General features: G+C 36.5%; 2 protein-coding genes across 2 annotated transcripts; both read left to right on the forward strand.

The window, feature by feature from the left end:
• Positions 1-268: 268 nt before the first annotated feature.
• Positions 269-8,055, forward strand: LOC109056683 (helicase, POLQ like). Its single transcript, XM_042778910.1, has 19 exons — positions 269-728; positions 808-1,387; positions 1,490-1,668; positions 1,791-1,991; positions 2,463-2,535; positions 2,625-2,722; positions 2,800-2,898; positions 3,009-3,154; positions 3,493-3,732; positions 3,826-3,967; positions 4,051-4,155; positions 4,243-4,451; positions 4,661-4,820; positions 5,221-5,319; positions 5,659-5,832; positions 5,941-6,054; positions 6,178-6,312; positions 6,991-7,834; positions 7,916-8,055. The coding sequence occupies exons 1-18, from the start codon at positions 537-539 to the stop codon at positions 7,072-7,074; spliced, it is 3,030 nt and encodes a 1,009-aa protein (XP_042634844.1). The 5' UTR covers positions 269-536; the 3' UTR covers positions 7,075-7,834; positions 7,916-8,055.
• Positions 7,617-12,805, forward strand: LOC109083888 (heparanase-like). The gene is made up of 10 exons (XM_042711439.1): positions 7,617-7,834; positions 9,441-9,616; positions 9,745-9,916; positions 10,045-10,092; positions 10,197-10,290; positions 10,409-10,515; positions 11,390-11,504; positions 11,644-11,768; positions 11,851-12,003; positions 12,370-12,805. The coding sequence occupies exons 1-10, from the start codon at positions 7,617-7,619 to the stop codon at positions 12,527-12,529; spliced, it is 1,368 nt and encodes a 455-aa protein (XP_042567373.1). The 3' UTR covers positions 12,530-12,805.
• The last annotated feature ends 238 nt before the right edge of the window (positions 12,806-13,043 follow it).

A 13,043-nucleotide genomic window follows, 5' to 3' on the forward strand; every position in this document is an offset into this window, starting at 1 on the left:
AAAGATGCATGAATCATTTTGTATTCTTGAAAACAATGCAATCAGCTTTTATGTCTTGTGAAAAGGCGTTTCATTAATACAGAATCAATGTAAAATAAAATTTAATGTAGCATTTTTTTATTATTTTATGAAGTGTTTTTTTTTCTCAGAAGAGTTCATTCAAGTCTGTTTCTGTGAAGGACTGAAGGGACTTTTGTTCTGCCTTTTCTCGTCTTGACGCTTTAACAGTCACGTGGTCCAAAGGCGAACTCCCATTGGTCATCTCCATCACTCATCTTTTCGAAAGTCCTCGTATTTGGTAAACGTTGGTTAGTGTGACGCCGCTCACTATTATTTTGTGTAATTATAGATATTTAGTTGTTTTGTTGTGATTTTTATCTAGTGACTAAGGTCAGCTACTTAACTGTCATACAGACTTAACTATGGGTGAATAAATAGCTTCGACTCTATGTTGTGGTGCCAATTACTGACCCTACAGTACGTCAGTATTATCACGCAATGCTGTAAAATCAGTGTCCAGTAGCTTTACAGTAGTAATGTATTCTGACAAGCACATGCACGAGATTGTGGTAAAGCGCAACTCTTCCTCAAGAAAGAGATCAAGGGATGGACTGAAAAGTCACATCACTACAGCCAAGAAGCGGTCCAGTGTCACATCAGAAACATGCTCTACTGTTGAAGGACACACTTATACTCAAGACATGAGTGAGAATAAAGGCACAGAGCTGGTAAGCAGCCCCTTCTTACTTTCAGTGAAAGATGTACATTGATTTCAAGCATGCCAATGGTGTTTTTTTTATTATGCAGTGCTGCAGTGACAACGAGGACTTATTTGAGGGTTATGACAGCATTGTGGGTGACAGCTCCTTTCTGGCTAAGCTTGAAGATGTGGAACTCCAAATGAGGCAGTGCCACGACCAGCAGACTCCGAATGCCTGTGAGGATGATCTTTCAGACTCAATCTTAGCAGAGGATTTCAGAGATTTAACATCCAGAGCTTTGCCGAGCTCTCAGCTTGAATTTCAAAAAGCTGTCACGACCCCCCACAAAAGCCCCTCCAGGGGTGCACATAACACCTCTACCCCTGATTTGGTGAATCCCAAGCCAGCTGTCAATCATGCAGATCTCAACGTCAACAAGCCACCCCCAAAGGCCAGAAGAAGCATGAAAGATCATCTTAAGAAAGTACTGATAGACAATGCAGCAACATCCAGTACTGTCTCCAAGACAGTACAACAAAAGGAAGCTGTGATGACTGAAGAAATGAGTTTTGCCATGCGGGCTATAGAATCCATATCAGCTGAGCAGGACCTGGGCCCTTTTTTTGGTCTCCCATCCAAAGTTAAAGACCTTATTTTGATATTAAAGGGAATCCAAAACTTGTATGGTAAGTATTTTACATCCTTTCCATTCCAGTTTTGTTCTTATCGGCATCTGGTAAACCGGTGTTTTAATCCTCTTGTTATTTTCCATTCTCTTTTGGTTTCAGAATGGCAGGAGACATGTTTGAGCCTGGATTCGGTGCAACAAAGGAGAAATCTAATTTATTCTTTACCAACAAGTGGAGGAAAGACTCTAGTGGCAGAGATTCTCATATTAAAAGAGCTCTTGTGTAGAAAGAAAGATGCACTGCTTATTTTGCCATACATATCCTTGGTTCAGGAAAAGGTATGTATTTATGTATGTTTTATGTATTATCTAAACAGTAGGGCAATCAAGTATAAATCAAGCAGTTTTGGATAATTATAACTGTATTGTTAATCCACTTATATGAATTGATTTGCCTTTAGGTTCGAGGGCTGTCTAGCTTTGGAATTGAGTTAGACTTCATGGTCGAGGAGTATGCTGGCAGTAAAGGGAGGTTTCCTCCAGTCAAGAGAAGAAATAAAAACTCTCTGTACATCACCACTATTGAGAAGGGACACAGTCTTGTCAATTCACTGATTGAGAATGACCGTCTAGACAATATTGGCCTGGTTGTTGTGGATGAGGTATGAATCACAAACTATTATTATCATTATAAAAGTATATTTTTTTTATTGTGTTTCGGTTTTGTTTCGATACACTACCGAAAAGTTTGGGTTCGGTAGGATTTATTTGAAAGAATTATCTTGTGCTTCCCAGAGCTGCATTTATTTGACATTTATTTTTGATACATACAGTAATATTGTAAAATATTATTACAATTTAATTAATATATTTAAAATGTAATTTATCTGCTCATGAAACATTTCTTCTTATTGTAAATATTGAAAACCGTTCTTGTGGATTTTTTTTTTTTTTTTTCAGAATTCAGCAGCATTTATTTAAAATATATTTTTGTAACAATGTCTTAAATGCCATTTGTGATCAATCTAATGCATCCTTGCTGAATAAATCTATTAATTTTAAAAATCTTACCGACCCCAAACTTTTGAACAGTAGTGTATGTAAGCTTTTCAAATGAATTTTTGTTTTTTCAGCTCCATATGCTTGGTGATGGGAGCAGGGGGGCAATTCTTGAAATGACTTTGTCAAAGATTCTGTACATGAGCAGTGAGTACACGAAAATCACACATGCAGTACTCTATTTGTGTGATGGTCACATTACAGATTCTGTTAACTCCATTGTTATTTCTCCACAGAATCCACCCAAATTATTGGTATGAGTGCAACATTAGGTAACGTGGGAGATCTTCAGACCTTCCTGAAAGCTGAAAACTACACCAATGACTTCAGACCTGTAAGACTATGACTATGATTTAATAAGGCTTTAAATGTGAGCAGCTCAATTCAAATAAATAACTGGTGATTCTGTAGGTTGAGCTGAAAGAGTATGTAAAAATAAAGGACAGCATATACGAAGTTGACCCAAGGGAAGAGACATGCTTCAGTTTCTCAAGACTCCTAGATTTTAAGGTATTGATAAACTGTCACGGCCAAAGCCCCACAGTGCTAAGCTTTTTTTAAACTCAATAAGATATCAATCTACTGAGCTTATTGAACCTTTGTGCGATGGACTTTTTCAGTACTCCAGTGGAATGCAGAAAATGGATCCTGACCGCATCATAGCTCTGGCTACTGAAGTCATCCCTCAGCAGTCCTGCCTCATTTTCTGTGCCACCAAGAAGAACTGTGAGAATCTAGCTGGAATGATCTGCAAGTATTTAAATAAGTGAGTAGACCTTTAGAGTCCTTATAGGTGTAGTCCACCCAAAAATGAAAAGGCTGTTATCATTTATTGACTCTGATGTCATTCCAAACCTGTATGACTTTATTTCTTCTGCAGAACGCAATAGAAGATATTTTGAAGAATGTTGGTAACAAATGGTTTTGGGTCTTATTGACTGCCATAGTAAGGACAAAAAAATACTTTGGAATTCAGTGGCACCTCAAACTGTTTGATTACCATTTTTCAAAATACCATCTTTTCAGAATTTTCATTTTTGGACTATCCCTATAAAGTGCTTTTAAATTTTTTTGTGTCATTGACGTATGAAATGAAACCTCCAGGGAGTTTCTGAAACACAGGGAGGCAGAGAAAGCCACTCTTCTGGGTGAACTGAAGAGCAGTGGGAATGGATCCTTGTGTCCTGTGCTACAGAAGACTGTGCCCTTTGGCCTGGCCTACCACCACAGTGGCCTGACCAGTGATGAGAGGAAGTTGGTGGAAGAGGCCTATTCCTCAGGAGTGCTCTGCCTCCTCACCTGCACCTCAACTCTCGCCGCTGGCATCAACCTTCCCGCACGCAGGTTTGTCTAGACCTATACATCTGAAAGCACAAGTGATCAAATCAAATCTGTTTAAGTATTGAAAGGGGTTTCTTAATCATGTGCACTTCTCAGGGTGATTCTGCGGTCCCCATATGTAGCTGCAGAGTTTTTAAAGAGAAGTCAGTACAAACAGATGGTGGGCAGAGCAGGACGAGCAGGTATCGATGCCATGGGTGAGAGTATCCCAAACCATAACAAAAAACATATAACAAATCAAAATAACAAAATATTTTTACATTAAAATTACAAATATCATATCTCATATCATATCATATAATGCAACTGTTTACTCCCCAGGCCAAAAAACTACTGTCTGCACCAATGGAGAAATGTTACAGTAACCTGCTGCATGATGGAGGGAGGGGCCTCCTCAGTCTCGTCCTGTCACTCATCGGGCTAAAAGTATGTGAAATGTTTTGATGCAGTCATAAAAGAGAAATTATGTCTAGTCTAGAAGTACAAACACTAATGTGTCTCATTTGATTTCAGATAACTACAACTGTAGAACAAGTGAGGGATTTCATGAAAGGCACACTGCTTAGTGTGCAGGAGGCTCAGGTCAGTCCAGAGAGGAGTTTGTGGGATCTTACAGTCGAGTCCATAGAGACACTGAAGCAGAAGAGCCTCATTGAGGTCTCTGCTGATGTAAACAATCAAACCATTCTCCAAATCACCAGGCTTGGGAGAGCAACATTTAAAAACAAAAAAAAACACATAATAATTATAATAATAATGTAATTCTACGATAAAAAAAAAATTATACAAAATAACTAATCATCCACAACATGGCAACAATACCAACCATTAAAAAAAATACACACTTCTAGCCTCTCTTTCTTTTATTATCCTTGGTATTTCAGAGCCTCCTTTTTGTAATGTTTCCATTTAAATTGGTACTTCTTGTTTCAGGTTCAGTAGACCTAAGCTGCTGTGATCTGCTTTACCGAGACTTATCAAAAGGGCTGGAGGGTTTACTCCTCAATAGTTTTCTTCACTTAGTTTATCTGATCACTCCATATGACATGGTGCATCAATGCAAGCCAGACTGGATGATCTACTTCAGGCAGGTGGGATGCTTTCGTCAGGTTAAACCAATTTTAGTGATACACTGCCGTTCCAAAGTTCAGGCTTGGTAAATTTTTTAAATGTTTTTTAAAAGAATCCTCTTATGTTCATCAAGGCTGCATTTGGCTGAATAGAAAGTTTTAAAAATGCAACATTATAAATGTCTTTACTGTCACTGTCATCAATTCAATGCATCCTTGCTGAATAAAAGTATTAATTTCTTAAGAAAAAATCTTAATGACCCCAAACTTTGAACAGTAGTGTGTATTACTAACTAAACCACTTTTAAGGCTATATTTTAAGGCAACAGTGTTTGTATGTAATTTGTTTTTATTAATGTCAGTGTATCCTCTACTTTAGTCTAAGCTGTGTATTCATACTTCAAATGTTTCATTGTACCAGTTTACAAATTTGTCAGCTGCCGAGCAGAAGATGGCCACTGCAGTCGGAGTGCCTGAAAGTTTTGTGGCTAGAATGGCAGCGGGACAGAGCGTTAGGAAGGTTGGCAGAACTGCATTCCTTTCATATTGCAGAATACCATACTAGTGATTCACAACTTTTTGTTTATTTGTTTGGGATTGAACAGCATAGGTATAATAAGCCTAAAACGGCTGAAAAAATATATCATTCGCAAGAATGTTGTAAATAAAATTAAATGTGACTTGAATATAGTCCCACTTATATCCTTATCCTCTTAAAGGATTACAGCATTAACATTTAACTCTCATTAAGTTCCTGAGATGTAAAAATAAAGGTTTACTGTGACTTAAAGTGAAACATCATCAGAAGTAGATTTCACAATGATAGATTTTGTTTCTTTTTCTCTTACCTGTGTCTCAGTCTATGGACATTTTGGTAGTGAATAGGTTGTATCTGGCTCTGGTGCTGTACTCCCTACTGAAGGAGACAAACCTGTGGAACGTATCTGATAGATTCCAGCTGACCAGAGGCTTCGTACAGACTCTTCTCAGCTCAGCTTCCGCATTTGGCTCTTCCGTGCTGCACTTCACTGAGGTTAGGGCACATCCAGGAATCATTTAAGACATATCAGATGACATATCTGTTTCTATCTTAAATTCATAAATGGATAGGAATACTATGAGATTTGTCTGTCCATTTCAGGAGCTAGAGGAGTTTTGGGCCTATAAGGCTCTTCTCTCAGAGCTGACCCGTAGATTGACTTACTGTGTGCAGGCCGAGCTCATTCCACTCATGGAGGTGGCTGGAGTCATGGAGGTGTGTGTTCTTGCTGATCATCTTGCTTGCCAGTCTCTCTAAAGTAACTATGACCAGAACATTTGCTGGAGCGCTCAATTTGTATGATTTTATTTTTTCTTCTTTCATTCTCTTATAATTCAGCATCGTGCTAAGCAGCTGTATAACGCTGGTTACAAGACACTTGCACATCTTGCCAATGCAGATCCACAAATTCTGGTCCAAACTATTGAAAACCTCTTCAAAAGACAAGCAAATCAAATTATTGCATCAGCAAAAGTAAGTACAATATTGCACTATAGAGCAACATTATATTTCCAGCTTAGCTTTTCTTTTTAAGGTCATCCAAAATAAAAATTGTCTTCATTTATTCATCACCCTCAAGCCAAACCTGCATGACTTTCATACTTGAGAAAATATGAAGAATGTTTTTTTTTTTTTTTCCTTCATGCATTGACATCAAATGTTGATGTTTGCCCTCAAAAAGGTCAAATCATCATAAAAGCATAATAAAGTTATTTCCTCACATGATCATATGGCTTAAGAAGGCTACTTTTATTATAGAAAGGAATCCAAGGCACTTCTTCTGGTCCAAAAAGTTAAAAAGCCTTTATTCCCATTATGGGCATCACAATAGAATTATTTAAAATGACCAAAACACTGCACACTGATGCATTTTGGCCTTCAGCCTTCCTCAGAGTGTGTCAAGGCTACTTTTATGACGATTTTGGTGATTCTGAATCCTTTTTGGTCACTATTTATTGTCAATGCATGCAAAAGACTTACCAGGACATTCAGAAAATTATTCATTCCACGTCAGAAAGTAAGTAATGCAGGTTTGGAATAACACGAGGGTGTGAAAGAATTTTCATTTATGGTTGAACTATCCTTTCAAGATGTACATATAAGAGAAAACACTTTTTTATTCATGTTAACTGTCTCAATGTTCATTTTCAGATGTTAATAAAAGAGAAAGCAGAGGCATTGCAGGAAGAGGTGGATGACCTGCTTATGCTGCCATCTGATCTCCCATCTTTGTAAATTTTTGTTTATTTGTATTTATATGATGTAAATATTATGCATATTATTGAATCCGCATGGCATTATGTAAACTATTGCATAATGCCAGTGCCTACATGTCTGGCTGAAATAAAAATAAAAAAGTAACCTCTTTATAGTAGCATCTCTGTTACTCATTTCCATGATCCTCATGTGTCATTTTGTGTCATAAATACTTTATAACTAGTTAGCCACAAAGGAGAAACAAATTCCAGCGCTGCCGAGGAGCGTCTCTGCGCTGCCTCTGATGTTGTGAGTTTCAGCCAATCAGTTAAGCTTTGCAAAAAAAAAAAAAAAAAAATTCCGCATGAAGCCACGCCTGCAGTCAGTCACTAGCGTGAGATATTTAAACAAATAATTGTCATGAACTGGTCTAACAAGAAAGAAGGAACTAGCTTTGACGTTGCCAAAAAAACAACGAAAAAATTTTTTTTATATAAATATTTCGCCTGTGTGTTTTGAATGAGCGCGTGAAACCGATGCCAGCAAAGCTTGAGTGAGGAGGACACCGGCGGATTGAACAGATGAAGTCTGCGGCCACAGCAAGTTTCACGATTGTAGCTCTTGCTTTGTTTGGCGCATTGTATGTCGGAGCCAAAACAGTAATATCTGTTGATGATGTTCAGTCCATACGTGTTGACCTGGATCTGTCCCATGTGGCCCGACGGGTGGACGAAAGGTTTCTCTCTGTGGCCATAGATGCGAGTTTAATCACCGAGGAGAAGTTCATGAACCTACTGAAGTAAGTACTCCTCTTAAAGCAGACCTCAAATGAGTAAAGCTGTGATGTAATTTTAAAAGAAGTGATATGGTGTTTCTATAGTTCACCAAAGTTAAGAACCCTTGCCAAAGCCTTGATCCCAGCGTTTCTGCGATTTGGAGGTACCAAACAGGATTTTATGAAATTCAATCCACGAGGAAGATCTTTTCAAGCGAGAGACAACAGCAGCAGCGCTGTTCTAGGTAACCTCTGTCACTTAGCTTCACTACACGAGAAAGCTGACTGTGGTTTTTGTCATCTGACTTCAACAGCATGATTCCAGTTTTGCTTTAATGAGGGAACAATAAACTCATTCACATAAACACCCTGATCATACAATGCACCAACATTGCCTGTTGTATCTAAAGATTGTAGTGGCCCCCAGATTTATTTGGACACTTATACCTTAATGTTTCTGAGCAATTAGTGGTATGACTCTTAACCACCTGGTTTCAAGGTGAATTTTAAGTGGAAGCTATAGTACTCTCTCTCGACCCTCTCTCTCTCTCTCTCTCTCACACACACACACACAATATATATATGTGTGTGTGTGTGTGTGAGTGTGTTTTTTTATATATTATTATTATTTTTGGATTTATTTAATCAGCCACATCTACTGTTTTTCCTACAGAAAAATTATGTGAGAGACTTGAATTGCCTCCATTGTTGGAAAATAGGTTAAAGCAGGAATGGGTCCTACAGTCAAAAACTTTACTTCAGGAGGAACTAGAGGGAAAATACAAAAAGACAAAATTCTCTGGTAAGTTTAATTTCACTTCTTTTAAATTATTACCTAATAGGGAATTTATCATGAGTTAGTACAGCAATTTTGGTTTTCAATTTATTTAGCACATTTAAAAAAAAGCATGGTTGACAAAAGTGGTTAACAATATCAGAATACACAAACAAATAAACAATACAAATGTCACAGTGTCAAAGCTCAACTCCAAATGAAAGCTAAGGAATACAGATGGGTCTTAAGCAACGACTTAAAAATGTCAGTAGTCCGAGCTGTTCTTATTTGAACAGGTAGACTATTCCAGAGATTAGGAGCAGCCACTGAAAAAGCTTGATCACTTTTATTTTTTATCCTGGATCTCGGAACGTCGAGGAGCATCTGATTGGACGACCTCAGTGCTTTGACATGAGTGTGGACATGATAAATAAGGAGGCGCCATTCCATTTAAAATCTTAAAAACAAGCAATAAAATCTTAAAATCAATCCTGAAACGGACAGGAAGCCAGTGGAGCGAGGCTAAAACTGGGGTAATGTGCTCACGCTTTTTAGTCCCAGTTAGAAGACGAGATGCTGAATTCTGGACTAACTGTAAGCGATGAAGAGATGACTGATCCAATCCAACATATAAAGGGTTACAGTAGTGTAGTCGAGATATAATAACGATAGCAATAGCAAAACAACATTCTTTCGCAACAATGTTAATTTGTGTCAGATCTTGACAATTATAAGTTCTTCTGGCCCACATTTTTAAGTGTCAGAAAATGTAAAGCTATGTTTTTTGTAAATGTATTCAGATTTTCACTGATCGCTATTGTGAAAGGAAGAGTCAAGTGTCTGTGTTTCTCACAGACAGTCCATCCGATATACTATACTCCTAACCGAACTGCTCTGGACCTCACCTCATCTTCGAATTCAATGCTCCGAACCAAACAAAACAAAACACACAGCACAAATCAAAAATGCAGAACTGCTGCTGAAGTACTGTGAGTCCAGGCAGTATGTGATGTCCTGGGAGCTGGGGAATGGTAAGATTTGGGATCTTTTCATTAGATTTTTGCTAGTGCATGCACCTGTTTTGAATTGCCTTATCATTTTAAGATGATTATCTGTTATTATTTAAGATGATGCTTCAGCATTAAATCTGTTGTTTTAGAACCCAACAGTTATGAGAAAAAAGCTGGAATCAGAGTGGATGGGTACCAGCTCGGTCAGGATTTTGTCCATTTGCATCAAATCCTTCAGCAATCTGCGGTCTACAACTCAACAGGACTATATGGACCAGATGTCAGTCAGCCACGAGATCACCGCAGAGATTTGTTAACTGGGTAAGTGTCCAGAGAAAATAGCTCTTAATTTTTTAATGGACTTTCAGAGATGCATCTTGTCTGCACCATCAGTCTTACTAATGCATGGTAAGAATGGTAACAGAATGGTTGAGCATTCACTTTTATAGGTTTTTGGAGACTGGAGCAAAGGCCATTACTGCATGCACCTGGCATCAGTAAGTTATGATTTACTTCTTTCCTTTCATAAAATCAGAAATAAATTAAATTAGCTTTTTATGAGTCTTTGTATTGAACTTGTTCTCGTTTTTCTTCTTTAAAGCTATTATGTGAATGGCCGAGACACGTCTTTAGAAGATTTCCTTGACCCTGAAGTGCTTGATACTCTTGCAACAAAAATTAACGAGGTCCTTGAGGTACCAGAGTACTCCTGCACAATATATTAAAATAGAAAGTCTTTCGTGGCAATCAGATATATCAAATTCAGCAGTGAGAAATGTCAGATAATAACTGAAATTAACATTCTGCCTTCAGATTGTTGAATCTGCTTCTCCGGGGAAAAAAGTTTGGCTAGGAGAGACGAGCTCGGCATATGGTGGAGGTGCTGTTGGCCTCTCAGACACATTTGTAGCTGGTTTCATGTAAGTCAAAAAACACTTATGGATGAAAAAATTTAAACTTCCAGTGTGTTTAATGTGCAGTTAAATCAGTTTATTAGAATGCCAATGAAAATGAAAGAAATAGTATTTTGACTCAGTTATTGATACACAAGTTTCCATAATTATTATACATTAAAAAATATGATTTGCATTTAAGTAATTATAATTGAATGTGAATTCAACAGTTATTATATAAAATAAAAAATAACAAAATAACTATATATATATATATATATATATATATATATATATATAATAGTAAAGTAATATATATATTAAAAATCTTTATCTACCGTTCAAAAGTTTGGGATTAGTAGTTTTTTATGTATTTAAAAGAAATCTGTAATGCCTACCAATGAAAAAATTACAGTAAACTAAAAACAGTAATATTGTGAAATATTATTACAGTTTAAAATTACTGTTTTCTATTTTAATATATTATAAAATATAATTTATTATGGTGGCAAAGCTATATTTTCAGCAGTCATTACTCCAGTCTTCAGTGTCATATGATCTTTTAGAAATCATTCTAATATATTGATTTGGTGCTCGAGAAATGTTTATTATTATCAATGTTAAAAACAGTTGTGGTGCTTAATATTTTCGTGGAAAATCTTGTCAGGATCCTTTGAATATGAAGTATTTATTTGAACTATAAATCTTTTGTAAAATTATAAATGTCTTTACTGTCGCCTTTGATCAATGTAATGCATTCTTGCTGAATAAAAGTATTAATTTCTTGTAAACTGTAATATATATATATATATATCATATATATATATATATATATATATAAAATAAAAATATATTTATTATTATTTATTGTAGATATTTATATCTGTTTTGTTTATCAAAGGTGGCTGGACAAACTGGGACTTGCTGCCAAACTTGGTTTGGATGTCGTCATTAGACAGGTGTTAATTGGTTCTGGCACTTACCATTTAGTGGATGATAACCTAGATCCTCTTCCAGTAAGTGTTTCTTATGTGTTTGATCTTTGTTACATAACTTCTGGATCAGTCCAGGAACTTGGACCAGTCAAGTTATCCTATTTTTTTTTCTTTCTTTACATTACATTTTGTATTTTAAACTATGTCATACATACGGCAGGATTATTGGCTATCATTGCTATACAAAAGGCTTGTTGGCCCAGAGGTTTTAAAAGCAGAAGTTAATATGAATTCAGGACCAAAGAAACCAATACGGGTATACCTTCACTGCACCAACAGAAAAAGGTACTTGTATTCTCTTGTTCACAATAATTTTTTTCTAAAGACATTTACCTTAACTTTTCATACGGTGTCTTTTCTTCTTCAGCACTCATTATAGACCAGGTGCTGTGACCTTATTTGCCTTAAACCTAAACAAAAATGAAGTCACTGTTATTCTGCCTGACCATATGGCCAACAGCACAATTGAAGCATTTGTGCTACAATCAGCTGAGGCTGGGGAACAGAGTCTTTATTCCAGGTAATGTCTTATGATCTCACAATGTTTGGACTATACAATGCAGTCATTTTTTTTGGGAGAGACATGCTTTACTACACTTCACTATACTTTTATTACCTCATATTAATAGAAAGACTGCATGTAATAGTCAACGTTTAATCATTTTATTAATTAATTTGTTAAAACTGTTTAAAATGAGTCAGAAATGTGATGAATGAAAGTGGTATAAAAGCGTACAAAAATGTGACCGGTTAAGAAATACACTTTCCATTATTTATTCATATGCATTTTAACCTAAAATCTCGGAAGCTGTTAGACACGTTATGCATCAGCTCTTGTAGTAAAAATCTTGTAATCGTTAAATCCCACTTTTTGTCCGTCTTCTAGGTCAGTCAAATTGAATGGACAAGTGCTGAGGATGGTGGATGACCGAACACTTCCTCTGCTGAAGGGACGTGAGCTGCCGCCTGGAGAACACATCAAGCTGCCTGGGTTCTCATTTGCATTCTATGTTCTGATTGAAGCACAAGCTGCAGTGTGCAAATGAGCTCTCATAAAGCTTTTACTGGAGAATCAGGGACACAAAATGTGTAATGACCAAATATTTTGCTGTGAGATTATTTTGTGTGCGGGAACTTCAAACTCAAATCAAACGAATCAATCTCTTAATATAAAATCAACATTTTCTATTTATGAAAATTCATATCTATTACAAATATATCAAGATGTAGCCACAAAGAACTTGTTTAATATTTCATGAACAACTTGCACTGGATTGAATCTATTTTATGTCTGTTAAAATAAACTGATTTTAATCAATGTACTCACTTGTCAGGACATTTTATTTGACATGTTAAAATGATTCATTGTTTTTCATGCAGATATGCAGCCCTCTGCACTTATAGTAATCAAGCCTTTTGATTCTTAGTCATTTTCTTTCTGTGTGATTCACATCCGTGTGTGTATTCAGCTAAATTTAGAGATGTATCATAAAATGATCGAGGTATTTAAGAATCATAAGAGGTCTCACTGCACTCGCTGTCTGTGCTTGATGATTGTAG

The sequence above is a fragment of the Cyprinus carpio genome, chromosome A21, assembly GCF_018340385.1.
Source record: "Cyprinus carpio isolate SPL01 chromosome A21, ASM1834038v1, whole genome shotgun sequence".
Taxonomy (NCBI): Eukaryota; Metazoa; Chordata; class Actinopteri; order Cypriniformes; family Cyprinidae; genus Cyprinus; species Cyprinus carpio.

What these genes read in the sequence shown, in the direction of transcription:
- LOC109056683 (XM_042778910.1), top strand. Translation starts at nt 537, where the DNA reads ATGTATTCTGACAAGCACATGCACGAGATTGTGGTAAAGCGCAACTCT. An exon ending in AGAATAAAGGCACAGAGCTG is followed by an intron (nt 729 to 807) that starts GTAAGCAGCCCC and finishes TTTATTATGCAG; the next exon opens with TGCTGCAGTGACAACGAGGA. An exon ending in ATCTGCAAGTATTTAAATAA is followed by an intron (nt 3,155 to 3,492) that starts GTGAGTAGACCT and finishes TGAAACCTCCAG; the next exon opens with GGAGTTTCTGAAACACAGGG.
- LOC109083888 (XM_042711439.1), top strand. Translation starts at nt 7,617, where the DNA reads ATGAAGTCTGCGGCCACAGCAAGTTTCACGATTGTAGCTCTTGCTTTG. An exon ending in ACTGCATGCACCTGGCATCA is followed by an intron (nt 10,093 to 10,196) that starts GTAAGTTATGAT and finishes TCTTCTTTAAAG; the next exon opens with CTATTATGTGAATGGCCGAG. An exon ending in ACATTTGTAGCTGGTTTCAT is followed by an intron (nt 10,516 to 11,389) that starts GTAAGTCAAAAA and finishes TGTTTATCAAAG; the next exon opens with GTGGCTGGACAAACTGGGAC.